This window comes from Setaria italica, chromosome I (genome assembly GCF_000263155.2).
Source record: "Setaria italica strain Yugu1 chromosome I, Setaria_italica_v2.0, whole genome shotgun sequence".
Lineage (NCBI taxonomy): Eukaryota > Viridiplantae > Streptophyta > Magnoliopsida > Poales > Poaceae > Setaria > Setaria italica.
In genome coordinates, this window is record NC_028450.1 from 34,814,577 (window position 1) to 34,842,033 (window position 27,457).

At 47.0% G+C, this 27,457-nt stretch overlaps 3 protein-coding genes across 3 annotated transcripts in view; 1 reads left to right on the forward strand and 2 right to left on the reverse strand.

Annotated features, from left to right (window-relative positions):
* Positions 1 to 702, reverse strand: part of LOC101769793 (probable protein phosphatase 2C 25) — a 2,624-nt gene extending 1,922 nt beyond the window's left edge. Inside the window, 2 exon segments of the mRNA XM_022824684.1 lie at positions 1 to 375; positions 530 to 702. Of these exon segments, the coding sequence (XP_022680419.1) occupies positions 1 to 268 (268 nt within the window). The 5' untranslated portion in view covers positions 269 to 375; positions 530 to 702.
* A 15,621-nt stretch (positions 703 to 16,323) lies between these two features.
* Positions 16,324 to 20,841, forward strand: LOC101770198 (calcium-dependent protein kinase 5). The gene is made up of 7 exons (XM_004953423.4): positions 16,324 to 17,302; positions 17,924 to 18,067; positions 18,293 to 18,445; positions 18,697 to 18,812; positions 19,264 to 19,431; positions 20,049 to 20,273; positions 20,479 to 20,841. Exons 1-7 carry the CDS (start codon positions 16,552 to 16,554, stop codon positions 20,599 to 20,601), a joined length of 1,680 nt encoding a protein of 559 aa, XP_004953480.1. The 5' UTR covers positions 16,324 to 16,551; the 3' UTR covers positions 20,602 to 20,841.
* Positions 20,842 to 23,089: 2,248 nt separating this feature from the next.
* LOC101770589 (RING-H2 finger protein ATL8) lies at positions 23,090 to 24,007 on the reverse strand. Its single transcript, XM_004953424.3, has one exon. It carries the CDS (start codon positions 23,888 to 23,890, stop codon positions 23,339 to 23,341), a length of 552 nt encoding a protein of 183 aa, XP_004953481.1. The 5' UTR covers positions 23,891 to 24,007; the 3' UTR covers positions 23,090 to 23,338.
* Positions 24,008 to 27,457: the final 3,450 nt, after the last annotated feature.

Sequence of the window (27,457 nt, forward strand, 5' to 3'; positions counted from 1 at the left end):
CGGCGCCGCCGTGGCCGTCATAGACGCCCACGAAGGTTGCGGCAGCTCCCGTCTCCACCTGGCTGTGGTCCTCCAACGCCTCGTTGGCCTGCGCGACGGCAAACGAGAACTCACCCGCCGCGTGGCGCCCGAGGTCCCGCGACCAGAGCAGGTCGTCGGCGACGCCGCCGCGGCCATTGTCGCTGCCGTCCTCATCCTTCCTCGTACGCGCGTACCTCCGGACCGGGCCCAAGCACGCGGACGCAATCTTCCTCAGCCACGACCACATCCCTCATTTCCCTCCTGCCTCGCCGCTTCCGGAACCCCAGGACCGCACCGAATGGGGGATTCGCCCCTATTCCTAGCGTGTCTCCGAGATCAGTGTACACCTAGAATCTGCAAATTTCACCGTGAACAAGACGAAAATTAAGAGTACTAAGAGCAATTCCACGTCCTTGATTAAAAATTCTGACAAGGAATAATGCAAATTTTTATTCAGAGCACTTCTCCACGAAGCACGAGAATCACAGATTGAAAAAGAAAAGCTTACCGAAACGCCCGCGTATGAGTGCAATAATCGGAATTCGCCTTATGAAACCAGAGGAATCATCGGTTCACGGAGATTTTGAGTCTGGAGTTCGGATCGCCAGTGAGGTGGGGACGGAGACGGAACAGTTCCTTGGTATGGAAGAAGAAGAGGTGGGCACCAGGACAGGCGGCGGCTCCGCGTGAGTTTTGCAGGGGACCGGATTAGCAGAGCAATTTATAGAGCCATTTCGCAGGGACACCCCTGAGGTTAGGGGTTATTTACGAGCATGGCAACCTGGAGAAAAGTGCAAAAAGTGCTCGAAAAAAAGCAAAAGCGCGCACCTGTGACCGCGACTGGAATCGTTGGCTTCGTCAAGAGAGCGAGAACGTGCACGGATTATTTCAAGCGCGAATACCCGATTTTGGCTTAGAGAGTGAGGCTCTGTTCGGATCACTGCTAACCACTAGCCGGGGAGCTAGTGGTTGGTAAGGACTGAGCAACTCTAAGAGTACTTTAAAAAATTCTTCCCTAAAATTATGTATTGGCGGTTCTTTCAAAAAAAAATTCCCCAAAAATATATCAATCCCGCAGATTGCTAATAAATAACCTCCAATATTAAAATAGGCAACGTCATCGTATTGGGCTCATCGGAAGGGACACGCGAGCGTGCGGGAATCAGGATTGGGGGAGGAATGCCAACGCTAAAATATACGCGGTGGTAGGCTGTTTTTTAGTGTTGCTAAAAAGTTGGGAAAGGTTTGGGTGGACCGTTGGAGTTCGTTTTTTCTCTTTTTTTCCCTTAAAAAAGTATTAAAAAAGTATTAGAGTAAGATTAGCAGCCTCTTGGAGTTGCTACAAGGAGTACCGGTTGGTTTGGTTGGTTTATTTGGTGGATGTCAGCCAATTTTCAGCAGCTAACAACTATCGGTCAATATATTTTACGCACGGCAAGTTGTGTGCAAAAACCTTAAATAATTGGACAGTTTTTCCCGGTAACGTCGTTGATTATGGTCATGAGTGCCATGTTTACAATCTTTGCTACATCTTACGGTCTAAGTTTCTATTTTCTGCAATAAAAAGAACTTCGTCGCACCTTAACCATGGTTTAAAAGTTTGATATATAAAGAGGCGTGATAAAATGTGGTGATGAACAAATATTTCCTAACTTTTTAACTTCTTTTCCTTAGAAGACTAGTGCTTAAGTCACTCGTTGGCTAAAAATTAAATCATTTAGCCTATCTATTGATAGAAACTATGCAATGAAATTATGCACTGAGAGTGATAGTTTTATTTTATTAAAAAGCTGACATGGCACTCTTGGTAATAGTACAGTAAAACCATACACTGAAACTAGCCTTAGATAGTTCTAGCTATGTATGAGCGTTTAATTACATGTGACCACAGTGGGCCTGCCCCTCCGTCGCGAGTATAGGTAAACTTTAGCCCCTGTCACATCACAGGTGTTCGGATACTAATTAGGAGTATTAAACATAGTCTAATTACAAAACTAATTGCACAACCCCTAGGCTAAATCGCGAGACGAATCTATTAAGCCTAATTAGTTCATGATTTGATAATGTGGTGCTACAGTAACCATTCGCTAATGATGGATTAATTAGGCTTAATAGATTTGTCTCACGATTTAGCCTAGGGGTTCTGCTATTAGTTTTATAATTAGTTCATATTTAGTTCTCCTAATGAGCATCCGAACATCCGATGTGATCCAAATGCCCCCGGATGCCGACGAAAATAAAAAGCCGAGGATGTGAACGGTGGCAGATTAAAGAGTACACAAATTAAGCTTTCGCCGTCATTCAGCAGAAACGAAACGCTCACGACGCTGAGAGCAGTGTACAAAAGACGCTGTAGCAAAAGGCTCCTTTTCCGATCCTCTGAGCTCCAGATCAGGCCATCCATGATGTGAAAAGCGCGAAAAAAAAGTGCGGAAAAGAGCCCACGGAATGAGGTCGGAGAAGCAAGAACCCCGCGAGAGAGGGGAGACCGGACAGCTGCGTGCGTGCGTGGACCCAACCCTCAACAACCGTTGGAACACCACCGAAGACTATAGCAAAAACTGCGAATGCAAGTCCAACAAATTGTGCTGAAAAATATTAAGGATATGTTGCAATCAATGGACAAAGACATATGGTCATTTTCTCTTCTAGAGGTTGACGAACAGCAAAACACGACAAACAATGTACTTAGAGAGATCACCGAGGAATCCATGATTGAGGTAGACCCGGAGGACGCATCTTTGCATACATACCTAAACAAGGAAAAAAAAGCTGCATACGAAAAAAATTCTAGCCGCAGTTAATAGTGATTTAGGAGGCCTATTCTTTGTCAATGGACTGGGAGGCACAGGATAAACTTTTCTATATAGAGCGCTACTGGCTATAGTCCGTGGACAAGGTAAGATTGCTTTAGTTACAGCAACATCTGATGTAGCAGCTTTAATAATGCCAGGGGGGCAAAACCGCCCACTCTAGATTCAAGATACCACTAAAGATAGATGATAGATCTATTTGTTCATTCACAAAATATACAGACAACTTCATTAATTATTTGGGATGAAGCATCTATGACTAAGAGGCAAACAATTGATGAGGCTTTAGACAAAAGTACGAGGGATATAATGGACAACCCAAATCTTTGTGAAAAAATAGTAGTTTTTGATGGAGATTTTAGACAAGTTCTGTCTGTCGTGCGAAAGGGAACAAGAGTGCAAATAGTGGATGCATCACTTAGGAGAATGGTATATATGGGAATTATATTTCTCAGTGGGATTAAGGTTTATACAAATGGCATGTAAGGAATTTTCTCAAAGAAAGAATTTTCTAAAAGAAAAAAGAACACGCAAGGCATGTCACTCTCTATCCTCCTTTTTCTTCCAACACCAGCAATGTCTAGTGGACACATGGCATGATATCACAGGAGGAAACGTGCTGAGGCTTCTGAGAGCTGTAAAACTTACAGATATATCTAAGGGGTGTTTGTTTGGGGCTGCTAAACTTTAAGACTAAAGTTTAGTCTCTAAATTACCAAACAAGATGAGTAGCTTCTTAAAGTTTAGTCCTTTAGTCTTAAAGAGTTGCTAAAACGGACCTTGGACAAGGTGTACCCCTCATTAATGCCCCTGATGGCAGATGATGATGAAAACTATGTTGCACCGTCAGAAGCATCGTTGTCTCAAGGAAATATAGCTACTACCCAACATGGGGACGAAGATCAAAATATGAATCAATTTCGAGATTGGATAGCTGATGGATTGTTTAATAGATCGTAGCTCCTCTGTTTTGTAATAATGAGATTAGTGTATCCCATGAATATTATTCGGCATAAATGAATTTTTTTGGCAAAGCGGGCTAGCAGCGTGGCAAGGCACAGAAGGCCAGTGGTAAGGCAGATAAAAAGGGCAGAGGCGGGCAGGGCGCGAGTGGCAGGAAGATGGCGGGAGCGCTGGATAGCACAGGCGGAAAAAAGGGCAGGGGTAGGCGGGAGGAGGGAAAAAGGGTAGGGGCAGGTAACAATTAGAGGCAGTTTGATCTTTGTTCAACTTATTTAATGTTCTTTAGTCACTAGAACCAAATAGAAGGATTAAACTTTAGTCAGGGATCAAATGAGGAACTAAAGTTTAGTTTAGTCCTAAAAGAACCAAATAGGACCTAACTATTGGAGGTCTCAAGTATGTACTAAAACGTTGACCATTTGAGGTCCTGTCGCAAGCTTTCCTAACACCAGTTGTATAAACATGCATATATACGTAGGAGGCAGCTAACTTACGGCTGGCCATAAAGTAGACCTACCGTACGACCACACCAGTTTTAGAAAGCTAATCAGACTGTTTGCACACTTTCCTATTGTAGTAAATTTGACTTTACGCGTCATGTTGCCCCGCGCTGTTTTTTCTCATGCTGACACATCGCCTCCACCAAGACCCCACTGGGTACTGAATCCCCGTAGCTTTGCATTATTATGCAACCCTAGTATACAGAAATCCTATTGCAGATCAAAACTGCATAAACATCATTCAATTCTCTGCCCAGCTAATTTATTTTTTCACCCATACAATTCAGAATCAAATACAACGACATTCACCAAACATCATTTAGTACCAGATGTGTGGCTCGGGGGAAAAAATGGTATCATCATGCATCTTCAGGCAAAAAAAAAAACTGACATCAACAGAAGCTCTCGGCCTGTTCACTTCAGCTTATTCAGCCGGCTTATCAGCCACCAAACAGTGTTTTCCTCTCACAACAAATCAGCCGTTTCAGCTTTTCAACCGGCTTATAAGTTGAAGTGAACAGGCTCTCTGTTTATAGTAGCATGTGCTACTCGAACAAGAAGCTACACTACTTATTTACAGCATTTGCACATGCAGAACATAATACTCCCAAGATGAATGAACACATCATATTTGCTTCCATTGCATACCGTCTTTGTATTTTCCATTGATGACCTGCAAGTATAATGAGCAAAAAAAGAATCAAATCGGATAGCCTGTAGCACAGAGCTGGGGAAAAATGATTGAGTATGTTTTGATGATATTTTGCTTGTACAGTAATCAATATTGTTAGAAGTTGTAGACACATTATAATGAACTCAGAGGCTACTTAGAACAATGTTATAATAATCAACTTTTTGAACTCAGAGGCCACTTAGAACAATGTTATAATAATCAACTTTTTGAAACCTCATAAGCAAAGTTTGAGAAATTGCGAGCACATTAGAACATGGATAAAAAGCATTCTCAACCATAAAGAAATTGCCATCTAACCATGCACCAAACATGTAAATGACATTTCAATGATAAATTGCTCCAACCAAGCTACTACTGTCAAACTGCTGAACTAAATTAGAAAACAAACCATCTTGACGTTGCTGGACATGCAGAAACCAAGGACATGAGGAACTACACAAACAAGCATAACAGAGAAGTCAATCAAACTGTTGTCCCGTGTGGCTGAGCAAATCAACCAAACTGGAAACCAATAGGGATCAAACCAAGCACGGGGCTGTAAGCTGCTATAGTAACACAGATCAAAATGAGCGAAGAGCATTGCTAGTAGTTGTATGTTTACTATTTACTGAAGGGGGCCAATATTGCAAGATATTCAAGCTGAATTACCTAATGAAGTATATTGTTATGCCTAAATAGAACATTGTATATTGCTTAATGAAAAACGAGAACTGAAAATTGAAAATATGAAAAAGTGGCTTCTTCTATATCTAGTATAAGTGTTGCGAGGTCTATATGACCTACTACTGAAGGCAAGCAAACAAAAAAAAAGATTTGTAAAATGCTCACTATTATTGCTTAATAAAAATACACTATTTTTCTTAATTCAGAAACATATTATTGCCTAATGCTTAGCAGTATTATTGCCTAACCACCATCTCTTGTGTTCTATAGGTAAAAAGAGTAGGAGAGGCAGTCAGAACAAGGAGAGAAATGTAACAGAGCATACAAGAATCTCATAGTGATGCTATAACATTACTGAAAAGGGCTAGATTGCCAATGCTCTAAATGAAAATAAATGTAATATAGTATACTTACCGCTTACATATAATAAAGTGACTAGCTGCTGGAACAATTTGCTACAGATCAATAATGAAGCCAACAACTAGTTATTGGAGCCGTAGAGTAGTTAGTTTGCCTAATTGAAACTTTAGATAGCCTGAATAAGCAGTAGATTAGCCTATTTTAAAACAAACAATTGCCAAATTTGTATCCAATTTGCTTACACCTAATTCAAAAAGACAAGGAAGGCACAGTAATGTGATGAATGTACAACTGAAAGAGAACGGCGTGCATCATTTGCCATTATACTAAGCACATCATTACGATGTGACCGAGTAAAAAATATGAAACATTGGAAATATACAGGGATGCTTTTTTGAAGAATAGTATGCGGTTACCACACTTGAACAAATCCATCGCTTTTATACAGTAAATTCCCAATTGCTGCTAGTGTTAAAATCTATTGATTACCCCTTGACAACATGAAGGACCCTGCAGATAGTCTCAAATGCTAATACTTTGCCTACAAAGAAGGCTACGTTGACATAAAAACATAGGAACCAACTGGGGCTAAGGAATAGTACTTTGCCTACTAAAATAAAATGAACAATAATATGCGTAACTAAAAATAATACGTTGCCTAACTACTAATAGTACTTTGTCTAACTAATAACAATACTTTGCCTATCTAAGTACTGTAATTTACCTAACTAAAGGATTAGCAATGTTCTGGTCTAATTTGGGAATTGGGAACATCGTAAATTTCAAATGAGATAATCAGAAAAAATTCGGAACAACCGATAAGTAAAATGTTCTTCTAAAGATGGATCATTAAACAGCTATATAAGTTTCGAAGACCAAAATATGCGCGGCAAATGAATTGTGAACTTCCGCACACTTTTAGAACACAAGCGACAAACAACACAAATATATATGGCAGTGACGAGCAGCACAAACTCCCTCCACGTCCACCACTGGGTTCTGAACAGCCCTCACGACACCCTGGAATGCATGTCTCCCAACCCCAGCGCACCTGACAATAACAACACTAGAAGTTCTGAACATGAACACACCTCAAACAATAAAAATTGCACGCAGTGCAGAATCCTAAACACACCCATCAACATCTACTGTTTACACATGCAAAAACGTGAATACATCTTCATGCTGATTCTGTTAACGACGGGCAGCATAAAAGAAAGCTGATAGACAAAAACACTATTGACAGATTTTGTTTTAATGCTTCAAATTTACACTCAACCTTCTGTCATGCAAATAATCACATTCTAAAGCATGCATCTTGTATATTTCAGAAAAAAGTTACTACACATTTCAGTCCACCAAACCACTACCATATCAAGCTGGTAGAGTACCGGAATTTAGTAACTAATCCAATAAAAATTTTAAGAAAATTTCCTAATCAGAATGCAAAAATGCTAAATTAAAATAAATAAATTGCTTGATGATTTAGCAAAAATTGCCTATGAACTTGAGAGGGGTACACGGTACTGACTACCAACTCAAGAGGGCTAGGACACATTTCTATTGCTCCTGTACATGATGCGCGCTCCCTATGAAGACCATCATCATATCCTATATTTTTAATTGTTAGAGAGCAAACACAGAACTGCAATCCGTTGCATACCCCTGGCGTTACTTCCGTTAGCATCCATCATCATCAAGGAACCTTCTAAATACAACCACTACTCCTATCCATTAAATTAGCATCTTGATTTATAGTTTTTAAAGTTGCACGAGGTAGATGGTTTGCACCAGATATGTTCCTCTCGGCACGGATGCACCTGGCGGCCGGCGTGGTCGCCGCGGCAGGGCCCGAGCTGCAGGCCTGCAGCTCATGCTGCTGGTTGTGCCTCGCCGTGGTGGAGAAGGCCGCGAGATGGCTGCGCACGCACCTTCTGCTTCGTCTTCCGCGCCGGCGGATGCGGCGGCGGGAAGGATCGGCCAAAGAGCATCCGCATCATTCTGCAACGCGGCCGGCGGCGGGCTGGGTGGACGTGGCGTGCGTGGCGCTGTCAGCGGCGTGGCTAGCTCGTCAGGACTTTGTGGAGGCCGTGGATGCGCGGATGAACTGAATGATCCGTGCTCAACATCTTCTACAGGTTATTCCTAAAAAAAACATCTTCGACAGGTTAGTGATTGCCAAGGCACTGCTGTTTGGGAAGGTGACGTGAGAGTGGGAGGTCATCCACGGCCGCCTACTGGAGCGTGCACCGACGAGTGCTTATGCTGATTGCTCAAACTGATTTGATGGCAAATTTCTGTCCAGCTAAGGACAATGGCAAATGGGTCATTTTAGCATGTCTTATGTCTATGACTACCGGAATAGAGTCAATGTTGGCATGAAAGAGATTAAACTTTATGGTCAATGGCATTTGCAAGATATAAGTTTTTTAGTTGGCAGACGAGGGATAAGAGTTTTAGCCAATGGCATATAGGAAAATTCCCTTTTTCTTTTACCGTCCATGGGCCGTTGTAGTCCGGTTTCTTTAGGCCGTTCCGTACGTTGGGCTTGGGCCTACGTATGCGTCGTCAGTGTGTGTCCAGTGTTTCGGTCTACTGTTCTGCCGCTCGGTTGCCTTAAACGCTATATGTAAATTAACAGGTGGTGTATGTCTAATCCGGATAATGTATGTTTGTATGGATACACCCGGTACCATTTTTTACATGTGAAACATATTAAGTAGCTGCAAAACAAATGGTTTTATTGTGGCTCCTGTTTAACTTCCGCGCACCAATAGATAAACACTTAATCATATCGGCTCATCTGTGCCCGGCATAAATGAGCCGGCATAGATAAGTCATCCATATCAAGTTTAAAACGAGCCACCGCAAATATTCAATTATCTGTGTCGGCTCTCTTATTCGTGTCGGTATAATTTTGAGCTACCACGGATAATCCATTTTCTGTGCTCGGCACGAAAAAAATCCCCGTCTATGCAATTCAAATTTTAGCTTATATTCAGAAAATTTGTAACTTTTGCGTTCAAATTTGGATGGAGGCAAACTTTATATGAAAATTATACAGGTTCACCGGTTCTACGACTTAGTTGAATAGTTTTTTATTTGAAGTCATTTAGATGCTTAAATTATTGATGAAAATACTAGACAACAAGGGTAAAAAGAATAAAACTTCCCTTTGTGTGCAGATATGTGGTATATGTGTGATGGTAATGAGGTATCGCGTGAGGGGGAAGGTTGTGAATTTGAAAGCTAGACACTTCACACACGTGACTTGGGACAATAGAGTGGCCTCCATGCCTAGAAATTTTTTTTTGCTATCTTAATTTGCGAGTTCCCATTTAATTTTCCACTCGTAGGTATAATCCGTTATTTGTGCCGGCGCAATTGTCCACCGGCACGAATAATCCGTTATTCATCCGAGCTTCGAGGTCGGCACGAATAACCATTCATATTCACATCAGCTTCATGGTACCGGTTTATCTACCGGCATGAATGAGGTTTTCGTGCTGGCATAGATGAGGTGCTTTGCAGTAGTGGAGGGCCACACATTTACCATCTTTACATGTACAATTCGCTTTGTGTAATGTAATGAACTAATTATCACTTACTTATTTAGCCTTCCGTGGGCCACACATTTACCATATAGCTTCACCTGCATAGTGTAATATAATGAACTAATGATCGCTTCATTTGATCTGCACTCTGCACTGTAGAAGCTGTGGTTTTTAGTCTATTGTTATTAAACCTATAAGAGAGTCTTCCACTATACCAATTTTCAAATGTCCTAATTAGGTAATTACAGAGACCGAACTACCGCTGTGCTACATTTTCGCACTATTCATGCTATTGCAGGCAATCTTTCCATTCAGTTTGAACCTGCCAAAAATGCAAACATATGAGCAGAAAGAGACTTGCCGCCCTTTTAGTGCAGTATAGAGGGAAGTTTAGGCCAGAAATTTAGAACAAATCCTTCACTACTAATCTACCACCAACACCAAGGATACGAGCCTATGGCGGGTGCGGCAGAGCGTGCCGCTCTTCCAAGTTGATGACATCCTACACAGCTTCTGTTGAATATTTCTCTGTAATCTTTTATTGATTTGGTTCATCGGTGTTAGAATGAGGGATTTTGATCTGAAATTGGGAGTGGTGACTCTAGAGCACCTAATTTCTTGTGCTAATCTTCGACCTGATATAAGAAGCCCCTTACATTTATTGACGGAAGCAATGCACAGCCTTTGGCATTGGGGATCAAATCTCCTAATGAAAATCAAAATGTGTTATAGCATTCAGAGAGTGACTGCGAGTGAGGGGTCCCATCCTCGACCTTCTCGCTATGTTGCTACTGCGGCACTAAAATTGTGTACTACTATGCATGCTATGCTCTAGAGTCTCGTACAGACAGACAACTTGTCATGTTAGTTTTGTTACTCTGTAGTATGAGTTATGCCAGTCCGTGACACGGCTTTGGAGATCATCTTTCTCTTTCTTGAGCACCGCAAAGAACAAAAACAAAGAGCAACTCAGAATGATCAAGTGCAAATTAGTACTCGAAGACCAGCGGGGGATGACAAGTTACCTTTCAACTGATTCATCAACGACTTGTTGCGCCTTTGGATGCGGTCCTTCTCCTCCGCGGCTTGTTGCATGAGGTTGCGGTACTTGGCAGCTTTGCCGTTGTACTTCATGAGTAGCCAGGAGGATTACTGTCGCTTTTTGGCTAGCTCCTGGTCAAGAGCTTGAGCCCGCATGATGGTGTCTCCATAGCCTTGGATCATCTCTGATTTCCGGTGGGAGCGCTCGATCAGCTTTTGCAGAAACAGAGCAAGTACTCGTATAAGTAAAGAGTACCGATTTCAAGAAGAAGACAAATGCAGAAGTGAAACTTACAACTGTGTACTCGCCTACATGGCGGTGCATCTTCATGACCGTGACCTCCATCTCCACGGTGGTCAAAGGGTTAGCAAGAAGCTGGATCTTCTCCAGATCCACCCCTTCATGTATCCACGGTTCCTCGAGCTCTTCGGCGATTGGTGCACCAAGAGGAACCAGTGATCGGCTAGTCGAGGGACCAGCTTCAGAAGATGAGAAGATAGCCATGGTGCGAGTAGTAGATGGTCCTGCTTCAGATGACGGGATGGCGGCCAACACTTGCAGAGCGCTAGCAGCTCCAACCTCCACTTCTGGCTCGGGGGCTACAAGCGTAGCCGCAGTCCCTGAAGTAGTCGCCATCGCAGCCTCGGTCTCCGCCTCTGGCTTAGGGGCTACCAACGTAGCCACCACAGCAGAAGAAGTCACCGCAATGGGCTCAGCTATCGGTAACTTGGGGGCTGGCATTGCAGCGATGTTAAGTGAAGCAATAACGTCATGCATAAGCGCAACGACTAGGGATACATCACCTGGAGCTATTTCTGGTGCCAGCTGCTGCTATTTCTGGCCACGGGTACTTGCATTGTTTGGCGGGTTGGCGGTGTAGTGTTCTCGCACGATCGTCGGGATCACCCTGGCGTGCTTGAAGAGGCGCCATAATTGCGGCATCACCTCATCCATGGAAAAGTCATCCAACATCATCCGGGATGGGTCGTTGGGGCCCGAGTAGTTATACCCCTAGGTGCAACGCAACTGAAGGGGTTGGACTCGCCTCCTCATGAAACTGAAGGCCACGCCTACCCCGGCTAGTCCTTCCTTCTTGAGCATAGTGATCTTCTCTAGCAGCTCTGGCAGTTGAAAACTATCTGCATGGCTTGGCTCGTCCAACCACCAATTGTTCCAGACTGGTCGGTGGCTGGTCACCTTAGGTAGTCAGGGCTTATGATTTCCAATAAAGAATCATCGCTCCTTCCAGCCAGAGTAGGAGTCAATCAGTTCATAGTCCAAGTACAAGCCTTTCACTTGCTCCCGCAGTTGAATACCTACCCCCCCTCCCCGCTACTTCTGTGTGGTCCATTCTGGGTTGGGACTTAACTCTGAAGAATTTTCGGAAGAGCTGAAAGTGCGGCTGGATTCCAAGAAAAGCCTCGCACAAATGCACAAAGATGGCTACGTGTAGAATCGAGTTGGGGTTAAGGTGGACCAACTCCAACTTGTAGTAACTCAGTAGCCCACGGAAGAAATCAGATGAAGGGAGAGCCAAACCTCGCTCAATGAAGTGCACGAAGATCACTGGCTCGTGGGTGTAGCTCTCCATGGGCCACGGGTTGCCGCAGGCTGCCCTCTAGGTGATGAAGTCATGCTCCTGGAGAAGATTGACATCCACCAATGCCTGTATGTTCGCCTTCTTCATCATGGACTTCTTCCAAGCATAGGCTTAATTTGGCGGAGCCGTCTGGTCAGTCTTGACGTACTTGGGTACCTGCAACTGAATCTCCTTCTTCTTCTCGACCTTCCTCTTCTTGCTCTCGGCCGCCTTGCTGGAGGTCGCTTTCTTCCCTATTTGTGTTGCCACGAGGGTCTTCTTGCGCATGCGCTCGGGGACTAAGTGGTGGGGGAGGGTGGCACTCGAGCTCAAGCTCAGGCGAGCGGCGGCGCTAGGGCTACAGTGTAGAAAATGAACGGGCAGAATGGCTAGGGTGAAACGGAAGGTATGAATTCCTCCGTTATTTATAACCACGACACAGTTAAAATAAAGGTAAGATTAATGGGGAATATTCCATTTTAAACACCCGAAGTTATCGCTTGACAGATAAGGTTATTGTTGGTGAACGGTCACGTTGACTAGTGGTTGACCCTTATACCTAAAACTAGTCGTGTAATGGTTCAGGGGCTGCATGCCACGTGCCCATCGACTAAAAGGTTTTTTCTTTGGGTTTTAAGGTAAAAGAGATGTGAAATTACAAGATTGACCCTTAGACTAATTCTTCGATTCAACCTAAGGCTCGGGGGCTACTCCATATAGAGTTCGATTTTCATTGCACTTCCATATAAGATTCAAGATTGAAGATTCAATATCAAGTTAAATGAGGCTTGAGCACATTCTAGCTGCATGACAGTACTCATGTTCCTTTGAAGATTCAATCCGATGGAGTACTCAAATAGCACCACAAACTAGTCGGAGACGTCTACAGAAGTACTCAGGACTGCTATATTTGACTAAAAAGTACTTGGGGGCTTGTCGTCCATACATCTATGGGCCCATCAGAAGGTTTGGATAGTCCTACAATATGGGGCTGTACACCGAGACGTGTCAGACATGGAGACTACGGTGCAGGACGGTGTGGTGTACACGAAGGAAAAAACTAGTTAAGAATTAGGAAACTACTCGTAGCAATTAGAGTAGGACTCTCTAGTCGAATCCGACTAGTATTGTTGTAAACAACCGACTTGTAACCCTACCCCCGGCAATACAAGGCGAGGCAGGGGCTCCCTCCAAACAAGTTCAATCAATACAAACCAACCAACACATAGAACGTAGGGTATTACGCGACATAAGCAGCCCAAACCTGTCTAAATTGTGTATTCGAGTTCACTTTCGAGTTCCTGATCTCAGCGAGCCCCACGCATAAAACACTATCTCGGGTACCCCTTGGTAGGTTGCCGGGTCTAAACACCAACAACTGGTGTGTTCTGCGTCATCTCATTGAGCGGTACAAACATACGACGGTCAAATGGAATTTTACCAAACTTCCCAGCAAATTTTCAGCAAATATTAAATTCAGATGCATAATCATTCACTTACAATTTTAGCATATGCAAAGCGAATTCACAAGTGCCACAAGCAACTAATTTGCTGTGGGACAATATACCCACAATTATATTCAATTTTAATGAAACCCACACAAATTGACTATACTGCCCTGACCTGAACCCAACTCAATCACCTCTCTCTGTTCGCTCATACACCACCAATAGAATCTGCAGAGGAACTCCGCCAAGTTGCACAGCCTACCCCCTGCGTGCACGGCGGAGTACCTTGGCAGACTTCAAACTAAAATCTCCTGTCCTATCCAAGCCGGCCATGGCGAGCCGGCCAAGACGCAGGCCAGTTCGACCACCCCTCCCTCAAGTGCGTGCGTAGGGAGCGCCGACCATGGCCATGGCCAGCCTACCGAGCTGTGGACTGTCCTGTTGGAGCATCTCCAATAGATTATCTATTTTTGGCTTTCCATTTGACTCTCTATTCAAGTTGGCAAAAAAATTTCTCTCCATATTGAGTTTCTCGTTCCAACAGACTATCCATTTCCCACTCTCCAAATCCTAACAGGTTCATCTGTAAAAAGATACACTCTCCATCCACTCCAACAACCTCTCCATTTCGCACTACAACAGTCTCTTCATTTTGCACTCTCCATTCTGACAATTACTGCATGTGGGATCCACACTTTGACAACGCAAATTGACTTGCCAAGTTTGACAAGTTTAAAGGGAAATTTGGCAAGTCGGATGAGATGAAGAGCCTCCCCGCGTGCTACTTTGCCTGCCCATTGATGTTGCATGTACCCGTGCGATGCAAGTGGAGGAGAAAGGGACCGATCCCTTCTGATCTGATGGCTTTCTATTAAATTGGAATATAATAATAGGTCTGGTGTCCTTCAGCAAATTACCACTTGCAATTTGTTTTAGCAAAGCCATTTTTAGGGGTGTTTGTTTCTTTAGTCGCTTCTAAAATTCCGATCACATTAAATATTTAGATACTAATTAGAAGTATTAAATATAGACTAATTACAAAATCAATTGCACAGATGGGGACAAATTTGTGAGACGAATCTATTAAGCTTAATTAGTTCATGATTTGACAATGTGATGCTACAGTAAACATGTGCTAATGATGGATTAATTAGGCTTAATAGATTCGTCCAGTGAATTAGCCTCCACCTATGTAATTGGTTTTGTAAATAGTCTATATTTAATACTTCTAATTAGTATCTAAATATTCCATGTGATAGGGACTAAAATTTAGGGGAGGAAACAAACACCCTCTTAGTCCTCCTAATTAGTCTCCAAATATTCGATGTGACATAAAAATTTTAGACCGTGTTTGGCACAGCTCCACTCCACAACTCCAGCGACTCTAGCAAAAAAAATAGCCAAACACCCCAACTCCAAAACTCCATGGAGCTATAGTACAAATGGGGGTGGAGTTTTGGAGCACCTCTTTTGCTGCTCCAAAACCCCCTCTTTTGAACCTCCTCGTGGAGTTGGTGGGTAATTACCCACCACTGTCACTGATTACACAAAAATAACGTTTCATCTTTGCCTCTTTCTTTCCATTCTCCCGTGCGCCTCTATTTCTTTCCTCTCCCGTGACTTCACCCGCCCGCCTAGCCCCGCCGCCAGGCGCCCCTAGGCCCGTCGACGGCCAGAGCGCCCCACCGCCGGACGCAACGCCCCGCCGCCGGCCTTCGCGCCCCCCTGCCGAGCTTCGCCGCCGGCCCTCGCACCCCCCTGCCGAGCCCCGCCGCCGGCCCTCGCGCCGCTCCGTCGAGCCCCGCCGCCGGCCCTCGCGCCCCTCCGCCGAAGGCCCGACGCCGGCCTTCGCGCCCCTCCGCCGAAGGCCCGCCGCCAGCCGTCGCGCCGCTCCGCCGAGGCCCGACGCCGGCCTTCGCGCCCCTCCGCCGAAGGCCCGCCGCCGGCCGTCGCGCCGCTCCGTCGAGGCCCGCCGCCGGCCCCGTCGCCGCCCGCCACCCAAGTCCCATCCCCGTCGCTGCCCAGCGCCGCCGCCCGTCGCCGCCCGCCGCCCAAGCCTCGCCCCCATCGCCGCCCGTGCTGCCCCGCCGCCCATCGCCGCCCAGTGCCACCCCCGTTGCCGCCCGCCACCCAGCCCCGCCACCCGTCGCCGCCCGTGCTGCCCCGCCGCCCATCGCCGCCCAGTGCCACCCCCGTTGCCGCCCACCGCGCCGCCCGCCACCCAGCCCCGCCGCCCGTCTTGCCCTGATTGCAAAAATTATCCAGGGGAAGAAGAAGATAGGATAGAGAGGATGACAAGTAGGGCCTTAATTGGGGGGCAACAATGGCAATCCACACTGAAATCGATCTTTTTTGGAGCTGAGAGCACCATCTAGCCAAACACCCCATTTTACTTCTGGAGTTTTGGAGCGGAGCTGGCTCCATGTGGAGTTCTGAAGTGGAGCAGCTCCACCCGAAGTTAGAGCCATGCCAAGGAGGGTCATAGTACACCCTAAAAATCCAAACTCCCTTAATGACCTGCGGTAAAAGCCAGTTTTGAATAGTGTCCCGTAGTAAATTTTGCCATGGATATTTGTGCATCAGCAGACTGCAGACGCGCTGAGCCGCTGACCGCGCCAGAGAAGACACAGCGCGACCGCAGCAGCGTTCGCTTCGCTTTCCTCGCGGCGTGATCGCGAAGTCGCCGTGAACCCTCCTCCTCTCTCCTCCATCCACAGGGGGCTCCACCAGCGGTCAAGCCCCGCACCACCACACCCACCCACACACCCCCCTCCGATTCCACCTCCGTCGCCTGCCACCGCCCGCGCGTCTCGTGGCCGCGGCGCGACTCCCTAAACCCCGCGAGAGCCCGAGGGTACATGCGAGAAGGACCGCCCCGCCCTCGCGCCGCGCCCGCGCCCGCGCCCGGGGTGTGATGGGCAACACGTGCGGCGTCACGCTGAGATCCAAGTACTTCGCCAGCTTCCGCGGCGGCGCGTCGCAGCGGCACGACGCGGCGGGGTACGCCCCCGTCGCCACCGCCGCCGATGATCCCGCGCCGCACGGGAACGGGAAGCGGACCGCGCGCCCGGCCGAGGCGGGGGCGGCGGCGGACGGGTCCGCCCCGCCCCCCGCCCCGGGCATGCGGCGAGGGGCGCCGGCCCCCGCGGAGCTCACGGCCAACGTGCTCGGCCACCCGACGCCGAGCCTCCGCGACCACTACGCGCTGGGCCGCAAGCTCGGGCAGGGGCAGTTCGGCACCACCTACCTCTGCACGGACCTCGCCACGGGCGTCGACTACGCCTGCAAGTCCATCGCCAAGCGCAAGCTCATCACCAAGGAGGATGTCGAGGATGTGCGCCGCGAGATCCAGATTATGCACCACCTGGCCGGCCACCGGAACGTCGTCGCCATCAAGGGCGCTTACGAGGACCAGCAGTACGTCCACATCGTCATGGAGCTCTGCGCGGGAGGGGAGCTGTTCGACCGTATCATTCAGCGCGGGCATTACAGCGAGCGCAAGGCCGCGGAGCTCACGCGCATCATCGTCGGGGTCGTCGAGGCGTGCCACTCGCTCGGGGTCATGCACAGGGATCTAAAGCCCGAGAACTTCTTGCTGGCCAACAAGGATGACGATATGTCGCTCAAGGCTATCGACTTCGGCCTCTCAGTGTTCTTCAAACCTGGTGAGTCACTGTGGGTTGTTGTGTTCATTGCGCTTGGCTGCTTGTTTTGTCTTCACGCTAATTAGTGAATTAGTGATATGATCTGCATTGACTTAGTAATAGGCATGTCTGATATATGCTTTTGTAACGCGATAAAGGAGATTCTGTTTGGGAATAACACTGGTGTGAAGGAAATGATGTCATTGCAACTCTAAAGAACTGTGCATCGCAATCGTTACTGGGTGTGACACTTACATTACGATTTGTTATGCAGTGGTTTGTGACTCAATGTAACTTTTCTTCTTACTGTTTCGGATAAGCATAAGAATATTCTGTTACTGAAGTGACTGGCAAAACATTATTCAAGATGGCATTGAAAGGGGAAAACATTACTGGCAAAACCTTATTCAAGATAAGGTTCCTGAAAATTGCTGGCAAAATATTATGGCAATTTTTCTATAGCTGAGGGAAAGTTTTGATGGCATTCAAAGGGCCGTGTCATTTGTTTCCTTGAGACGTCAATCAAGATGAACCTTCATTCGCTCCTTCTCTTGTGTGAATGCGTTCATTTGATTAGGATGCTGATGTTTTCATTTCAATGATGTGCGCCGTTAACCATATTTCCCTTTGTTTTTATTTTAGGTCAAATTTTTACCGATGTCGTGGGAAGCCCTTACTATGTAGCTCCAGAGGTGCTGCGCAAACGCTATGGACCAGAAGCTGATGTGTGGACAGCTGGAGTAATTCTTTACATACTGCTAAGTGGTGTACCACCATTTTGGGCAGGTACTGGTTCATATTTATTTTCTTCCTATCTTAAGTCAAATTTTTTGCTGTTAATTTTTAGTCTGTCATGTCATAATAAAAGGACTCCCAAAATGATTCTGAAACAAGGTATTGGCGTTCTATTGACTCCGGATACCAAAGACCCAAAGTCATTTTTTAATGGAGGGATCTTTTTCTCTTCTAGACTGATTTTCTAAAAAGGAATATTTGATGTACTTGTTACAGAGACTCAGCAAGGAATATTTGATGCTGTCTTAAAAGGTGTCATTGATTTCGATTCGGATCCCTGGCCTGTGATCTCTGAGAGTGCGAAGGATCTTATAAGAAGAATGTTGAATCCTCGCCCAGCAGAGCGCCTGACAGCACACGAAGTTCTATGTAAGTTTCACCTGTACATAGCTTCTTTCTTTTCTTTTCTCTACTAATTTCGTCGGTTTGTTGAATATACTGTTCTGCTGTACATTTCTTTGGTGGAGATACAAGTATATCTAAAAAAAGATACAAGTGGATGCTAATCATGGTTACTTGTAATCATATACAATGATTGTGGACCCATTTTTTTTTAGTTCCTAACATTGTTATGTTATCTGTACAATTGTGATATCTAAGCCCAATTTTCTTGTGTTCAGGTCATCCATGGATTTGTGACCATGGAGTTGCTCCTGATCGGCCTCTTGATCCAGCTGTCCTTTCTCGCATTAAGCAGTTTTCAGCAATGAATAAGTTGAAGAAGATGGCTTTGCAGGTGATTCCATTTTTTTGTTTTGGTGGATTATATAATTATTTTCATAGATGTAACAATGCTTGATCCTTCATAACAGTGAAGTTCCTGCCATTTGTCTTGTGAAGTCTAGTATTTCCACTGGATTGGATGTACTTTTCATTATTTGGATTGAGAGGGTTAATGATTTATATATATCAACTGGATTCCATTATCTGCAACTGATCTAATGAGAGGGTTAATAATTTATATATATCAACTGGATTCCATTATCTGCAATTGATCTATCGATAATGTAAGCTTACCAATAACGCTTGTGGATCAAAATTGCTAGTATTCTTAGTATCGGCCCAAGATTATTAGTATTCTTGATATATGTTCAGTAATATGGTGGCATCATTCCTGTATTGCTGCATTATATTGGGGCACCTGTACTAAGTTTTCTGTTAATAAAGGATTTGTATTTTTCTGCTAGGTAATTGCTGAGAGCCTTTCAGAGGAAGAGATTGCAGGGCTGAAGGAAATGTTCACGGCAATGGACACAGATAATAGCGGTGCAATTACATATGATGAACTGAAAGAAGGATTGAGAAAATATGGTTCCACACTAAAGGATACTGAAATTCGTGACCTCATGGAGGCGGTAAGAGATCAATTTTCGCGAGGACTTGCTTTTAGATTTGGGATCTGCTATGAGGCAGCTTATTTGTTGACAGAAAAGGGCATTCCTGAAGGCTTCAACCAGTGCGTTTTTCTTGGATGTGTACAATGAGGCACTATATTGCAGTGGCGTGTTTATAATCTGTATTCTTGGATGTGTGATTTTATTCATTTGAGTGAAAACACAGCCTGTGACTAAGATTAGAAAATCTGATACACGCCCTAATATTGTTTCACCTTTTTAGTGTTAAGGTTGTCTCTGTATTTGCCAGAGCTAGGAATATGTTGGATATTAAGATCCCTCTTTACAGATAGCTAATGCTTCTGACTGATCTCCAGAAAACATATCAGATTTTTTTTTCATTTGAGTGACATCAATGCTTTTATTTCTGATCAACATTTGCTTATATGTTACAACCGAACATGCATGAAAGCCATTTTGATTCTGCATGTCCCCATGATTCAATAATCTCCATATTGAGTCTATGAATCGTGATATACAACTTTTAGAATGAGGTGGCCATATTGAATCTCTATAGTCTCCATATGTAGTAATCTACATGACAGCTGCTTACATTTTTGTTTATTTGAATCTTTCAGGCGGATATAGACAACAGTGGGACGATTGATTATATAGAATTCATTGCTGCTACATTGCACCTCAATAAGCTGGAGCGTGAGGAACATCTAGTTGCAGCCTTTTCATATTTTGACAAGGATGGCAGTGGTTACATTACAGTGGATGAGCTCCAGCAAGCTTGCAAAGAGCATAACATGCCAGCTGCTTTTCTTGATGACGTCATTAAAGAAGCTGACCAGGATAATGTAAGTGTACTGATCTTCATAGATTAATAACTTTGCATTAAATTGGATTTATATTTTAGTTAACTCATGCATAAAGGATGTAGTGATCCTGCTTTATTCTCTTTTTGTGATAGCATAAAACTTATATATCACCTCGTACAATGATCGTTTTGTGATAGCATATGAAAGCGATCTGACTATCCTTCCTCTTTTTTCTTATAATCAGGATGGTCGCATTGATTATGGAGAATTTGTTGCCATGATGACAAAGGGCAATATGGGAGTTGGGAGAAGAACAATGAGAAACAGCTTGAACATAAGCATGAGAGACGCCCCTGCTGCTCTCTGAAGTCGCATCCAAGAGGTACAGCCATACAGGCTGCGGAGAGCTGCTCCCAATCCCTTCCTCCACGGACTCTGCCTACAATTTTTTTTTGTTTGCTATTTGTTGTAGCATTGTAGGTGTGCGTTTCAGTAATTCAGGGTACCGTAGGGTACCTCCTGTTATTACCTCAGTGGAATGTGTGAAAAATTTATCATGCTTAGTTGGGTTGCAACTGTTCATATTAAGTCGTTGCCCTTCCACTAACTGCAAGCCATCATCTGGAGCTGGTCCAGAACATATAACACCCAAAAAATGTCTCTACCTGTAAACGTGGATATTCGAAATCCTGTATGAAAAAAGAGGAAATCGCAATTTGGCTTATGCAATCCTGTATGAAAATGCCCAGTTTGCTTCAATTCTTTATCATGTGGTAAGGCCGACTTGGTTGTTCTGCATAACTCGGTTGCTGAATGGAGGAACCAGATATGACTCCGTAGCCCGGCCGGATCCCGTGAGTCTTCGCCTGTTTTTGCGGCTCGCGCAAACCTCTGTGTGTGGGCCTGACTCCAAATCCGCACAACTTCAACTGGGCCAGGCCCGACTCTGACTTTCTGAGTCGCCTAACGAAGACTCACACTCTCAAGTCTCAACCTCGAGGAGTGCCCTCGTTTGGTCGTTTGGTTGCTCAGAGGAGCCCCTGCTTGCCATCGGCATCGCGAGTGACATCACATGCCATGGCACCGGCGCACCGCAGGCCAGCACTCCATCAGTGAGTGGCTCGAGCAACCGGCCGTTGACTCCCGGCAACTTGCCGACGGGTCCAGCCGCCAGCGCGGCCGCGCAGCGAAGGATACGAACACCTGCCGTTGTCCCCCTCAATGATGCCACACGCCATTTGCTAGCCATCTCCGCGGCGGAGGGAGATATGGTTATCAAAACCTCAGTGCGCGGGTCAAAATCCTCCCTCCATGGCCGGCCGCTCAGTTGAGCCGAGCGGTCGTCAAGCCAATGCGCGCGGCAACACTTGGAGCTCCGAGGTCCAACCACACAACCCATGTGCGCCGCCGCCTCCTCCGGTGAAGCTTCCGCTCCGACCCATCCACGGCGGCGCCCGGCCCTTTCCACCGCCGGTTTCGTTATCCCCACGCTTTACCCGTCAGCGAGGAAGCATCCGACGATATTGGAGCGCCGGCCCAAGAAGCTTCAAGAAGATCTCGTTTTTTTACAAAAAAAAACACCACCAGATAGGCTCTAGAATTTTCTGAGACCCATCGATGGATTTTAATTATATTAGCTCTTATCATCATATGGTTGGTTGGCAAAGTGCCAAGGCAAAAGAATGAGCTTGGCCTTCTTGCAAGCGATTGGGTTCGCTCCGGCCAGCCGCCCTCAGCTGCACAAGCCTACCCAACCCCACTACACTGTCTCAGTGCACCGCCATCCATCCATGGATACGAACGAAAGCGCAAGCGAGGAACCACAAAAAATGTTATCTTTTGGATTAAACTAAGCTCGCTGATTTGACTTGCCAGCGTACACACAGACGCAGGTGCCAAAGATATTGGTTGACCCCAAGTAATCTACTGCCGCTGCCACTGGCAAATGGAAACTGGCAGGAAGCGTCTCAGTGTTCGTGTGTGGTCCTTTTTGTTTGCTTGCCGCACACTTTCTTCTTCCGACGCTAACAATAAAACTAGTGCCGCGCTCGCATCACATGTGTGCATTGTGGTTTGCATGGTGGGTTTGCTTAGGTGGCTGAGCCACTTCGGTTTGGATGGTGTCATGGGTGGCTCAATGGCTCGGGGAGCAGAGGCTGCGAGCGTGGTTGACTCCTTTGGACCCGAGAGGTCGTGGTCGGATAGAGATTTTCCCAGGATTTGGATCCGGCTCTCCTGCTTTGCGCTAATGATCCGCTGCGAAGATTCTAAGTACTGTTGTTTGTCATTGCTCGTTGTGAAAAACGATGCTTTGCCTTGCTTTTGATGATATGACACTATCATTTCTTCCAAACAAACAGCACGCTGCTCCTTGTACAAAAGGCCATACATCTTTTTTTGGGTGGAATAAACGGTTCGGAAAAGGCCAAATTAATGTGTGCTTCGCTGAGTTTAGAGTTTGCGCTTCTTGTTATATAATACGATCTATGTTAAATTCTGCTTGCTTCCCTTCTTAAATGAATGGGTGGTGGTCCTGCTTTTTTTTTCAAAAAAAAAGGAGAGAAAAAGCCAAATGCCCCGCAGAAAAAAAAAACCCTGCAAAATGTGGGGACATTGTTCAAATATCGTAACACGAGCAGTGTTTTTCAAATTTTGGAATAAAGATCCTGAGTGTTTTTTTTTTTATAAAGGAGATCCTGAGTGTTGTCTATCTTCAACGGCTTCCTCAATAACTGAAATTCAAATGAGCATATTGATGAACAGTTAACCTCATGATACGAATGGAGACTTGAATAAACATCCTCATCAGTAACAAACTAAACCACAGCTTCACCACTGATTCCAGACTCCTCCAATTGCAACCAACCACAAGCTTTATATCATCGAAATTATGTACAAATAAATTACAAGGACAATTTTTGGCCATCAATCAGGTACACACATCTTGACGCTTGTCCCATATACTCCCCATTGGCAGGTCCCAGCTAATCACTACTCATCACACCTAAAAAGCAATGAAACCTACAAGGCTAACCAGCTAATAAGGAAGAAGTTCACCAATGAGTTTGCGCATCAGTTGATTCCTGTGCTGAGTGCGCTCGGCACTACGGCAAGAACGCCGGGCCCTCGGCGCTGCAGGGCGCCTTCCAGAGCGCGCTGATGGCGCCGAGGCCGGGGTGCGCGCCGCAGCGGCGGCACCGCTCGCCTGCCGGCAGCTCGGCGGCGAGCACGCGCCGGCAGGACGGGCAGGAGGAGTGCCCGCGCAGCCACGTGTCGACGCAGGCGGCGTGGAACGCGTGGCCGCACTGCGGCAGCACGCGCATGGCCTGCCCGTCCTCGAACTCGGCGAGGCAGATGGCGCACTCGTCGGCCCCTTCCCCCGCCGCTGCCTTGCTGCCGTCGGGGACGTACGTGACCGTCGGGAGCGAGCGCAGCACCTCCTTCTTGACGCCCTTGTTCGCCGCGGCCGCGCCCGGCGGCGCCCGGGCCGCGGCGGCCCAGCGCCGCGAGCACGCGCACCGGGCGACGAGGCCGAGGCCGAGGACGCAGACGAGCGCGCAGAGCAGGCCGGCGAGGATGAGGATCATGTCGGAGTTGAGGGAGTCCGCTGGCGGTGAGCTCGAGCCGACCGGCGCTTCAACAAGCAGTCTCGCCATGGTTTGCGCTTGCGGAGATGGCGCAGAGTCGCGAGCGGAGCCTGCTGGCGTTGGCTGTTGCAGGAGGCTTTGGGCAGGCAGCGGGAGAAGTGTGTTGGAAGGGGTTGGCTTGGCTGCGCTTATATAGAGCGCCCGGGGGCAGTTTATCGGTGACTTTGGTCTTTAAAAAAAAGAGGGGAAAAGAAATGGTGGTCACACAGCAGGTCAGTGGAAAATGGCTTGCGTGGTGGTTGAATCTGAAAGCAGGGAATCCTTTTGGGTTTCAATAGCCATTCACCGTTTCAGGGCTTAAACTGGCACTCGTAATGCTCTCCTTCAGTACTTCTTTTAGCCAAACATCCATAACCAGTGAAAGACTTCCGGTGTAGTGTCTTCAACTCCTTTTCGAAATTCCTGGAAATATTTTATACACAAATTTTCAATAATATCTAAGCAACCGGAGCTGCGGCTGCGATTACTTGCATTTGCATCAGCTCATCACCACCATCTCCTTCGTCTATGGTTGCTTGCCGTTGCTGCCGCTACTTCACACTGCTACATCCATTGCCACCCATCTGTGTCTGTGATTACCCCTTCCTCTCGACACGTTCGTCCTTGCACTGTCGCACCTTTCCTTGCCCGTCAATTGATCTCATTAAAAGCCTAAAATGACATGGGATCATGTCACCGTGACTGACAAGATCCAAATCGTACGTGCTCTACATTAACTTAGCCGTCATCACACCACCACGAAGCAGATCCGCCAGAGAAAAGCGTTCGTAGCACGGGACACGCGTCCTCCCCTGCATCCACACGAGCGGCGCACTCCGCCGTGGGTACAGACACTTTCGGTTTCGTCCCGCTACCTGTCACCCGGCCATAGCCCGCATGTGCTGTTCCACTGACTTTCTTTACCGGCGCCGGGTGACCGGTGGTCACGTCCATTTCCAAAACCCACCCCGAGCGAGACCTCCTCGCGGCCGTTCTTTAGATCCCTCGCACGCCGCCGCGCCGCGGCCTCCAGCCGTACGCATCGCCCGGCAGGCCGGCACGTATGCGCCCCGAAAGGCGCGGCTCCATCGGCACCCCCGCCTCCATTGCCGTTTCTGTGGCACCGGAAAGACGATGCGTGCGGCGCGCGGCGAGGAAGGGAACGCTAGCGGCTGCCGCACCGCCGGCGATCTTCGCCGCAAAACGCCGCGGCGTGTGCCGTGCGAGCGAGCTAGTGCGCGGTGACATGCGCGCAGGCGCATCCGGCATCCGGAGGCCGGGAGACGGACGGACGGCCGTGCTCGCACCGCTGCGGGGAGAAACGGGCACGGGACTCCGCGACCCCTGCTTCTTCGGGGGCAGTGGCGGTAGTGGGCGAGCCAAAGCGCCTCCACTACGCGCGGCTCGCACATGGAGGCCGCCGGGCCTTTCCCGCGGGGGCAGGCACATGCGGATCACATGCCCATGCCCGGCCGGCCGGTCATGGTCTGAACCGACGGCCGGCGGGGCTCGATGCGGGTACGACCGCACTGCTGGTCCGGATGGATCGGCGACGTGTGGTCGGATCTCAGCAGCAGGGGGTGCCGGGCACGGCGGGCGAGCTCGGTGCTCGTGTGTGGTGATCTGTCGAGGCGCGGCGGTTGGGGGCGTCGCTTTTCGGCCCGGATTCCTGAAAACCGCATGTTCTCCGACCTGATCTTTCCTGCTTGCTTTTGCTCAGAGGGGCAGGAGCCGCGGCAAACTTTCAGTTTGCTAGCCGGAATGGTCCTGTGGCATGTACGAGCACGGGGCTACGTGTGCGATGCAGAGGAGGGTACGCCCTGCACCCAGTAATCGACCGAATAATGGTCTCGTTTGGACTTTGGAGGACACAGCTGCATTTCCTACTTGGAGCGAAGAAGCTGCAGGAGAATAAGGTAAGGCGGGAGTTGTTTCGTCGACTCGCTGAATAGAACCGAGAAGGTGAATCCATTTTCCAAGGATTAAAAGAGAACCATCCGAGATCGCAAGGACTAGGTGCGAGTGACGGTCACTTCAGCTCTTTAGAAAAAGATGAACGCCCGCCCCCTTGCCCTTGCCTAGTTGCCTGGAAGGCTGGAAGCCTTTTTTTTTTTTTGTGTGTGTGTGTGTGTGTGTGTTGGGGGGGGGGGGGGGGGGGGTGACTGGAAGGGTGGAAGCCTGGAACAGCTCTTCAGAAAAAGAGGAAGGCAGGTGGAAGTGAGGATGTCTATATCAGTGGTCTTGGTTTGCTAATCAGAGCTTCAAGCAACAGATGGATGTTTCTCTTCCTCTATATTAGATTTGGCTAATGTCGACATTACTAAATAACCCATGAAAGGAAGACTACTGAATTTGCAAGCTGAAGATTTTGGAGTTCTTCATTTTCTTTTAATTTGTCGTTTTCTTTGGTACATCGGACTGTGATGTCTTGCCTACGTGCTTCTCAAAAAGTGTCTAATATACTTGTTGTCTAGTGCATTTTCGAAAGAGATTGTGCGAAACCGAAAATATATTATCCATTATTAGAAAAGAAAAAGATGAATGCCCGCCCCCTTGCCCGGAAGGCTGGAAGCCTGGAAGTCTGTTTCAAGAGATGGGGACTGATCCAAAGGCGAGTATGCAAAGCCGTCTAGTTACCTTTGGAATCCACCTGAAATAGTCTTGCTACCACCTCACATTAGCAGCGGCCCTGCTTTCTCTTGGGTCCCGATTAGACTGTGCAGGGTTATGGGAGTGTTTGGATACGAGGTGCTAAACTTTATTAGGATCACATCGGATGTTCGGATGCTAATTAGAAGGACTAAACATAAGCTAATTACAAAACTAATTGCACAGATGGAGTCTAATTCGCTAGACGAATTTATTAAGGCTAATTAATCCATCATTAGCAAATGGTTACTGTAGCACCACATTGTCAAATCATGGACTAACTAGTCTTAATAGATTCGTCTCGCGAATTAAACTCTATCTATGCAATTAGTTTTGTAATTAGACTATGTTTAATACTACTAATTAATATCCAAACATCCGATGTGACAGGTGCTAAAGTTTAATGGGGTTATCCAAACACCCCTGTAGTATCCACAGATTGGATGGGATGGGGCAGCTTACATGCACATTGCACACTGTGCACTGATTTCGATTGGGCGGCGCTTTAATTCGCATCGCACGACGTAGCAGTGAGTACCAGAATGCCAAAGAAAGGAGTTTGGAATGGCACGAGCTCAAATCGGGAGCCGCATACGTGGTTTCTCACTTTCTCTACAGACGTGGTTTCTCACTTTACAGACGTGAACGCATCTATAGTCAAAAACATTTCTCCGTTCTGGACTTCTAGTTGGCCAAGAGCTTTGTCATCCGAGATCGCGAGGACTAGGGGTGCAAGTGATAGTCACTTGATCGTAACAAAAACACAACGAGGGGGGGGGGGGGGGGGGGGGGGGGGAGCTTGACTTCCAGACATCACCTCTCGAGCCGAGACAAAGTCCCCCCCCTGGAGGGGGGGGGGGGGAAAAAAAAAAAACCCCCTACCCTTTCCCTGTTGCCCGAGGGGAAGAATCTTTGCCACTGGGCCCTTTTTTAAAAAAAAAAAAAGCC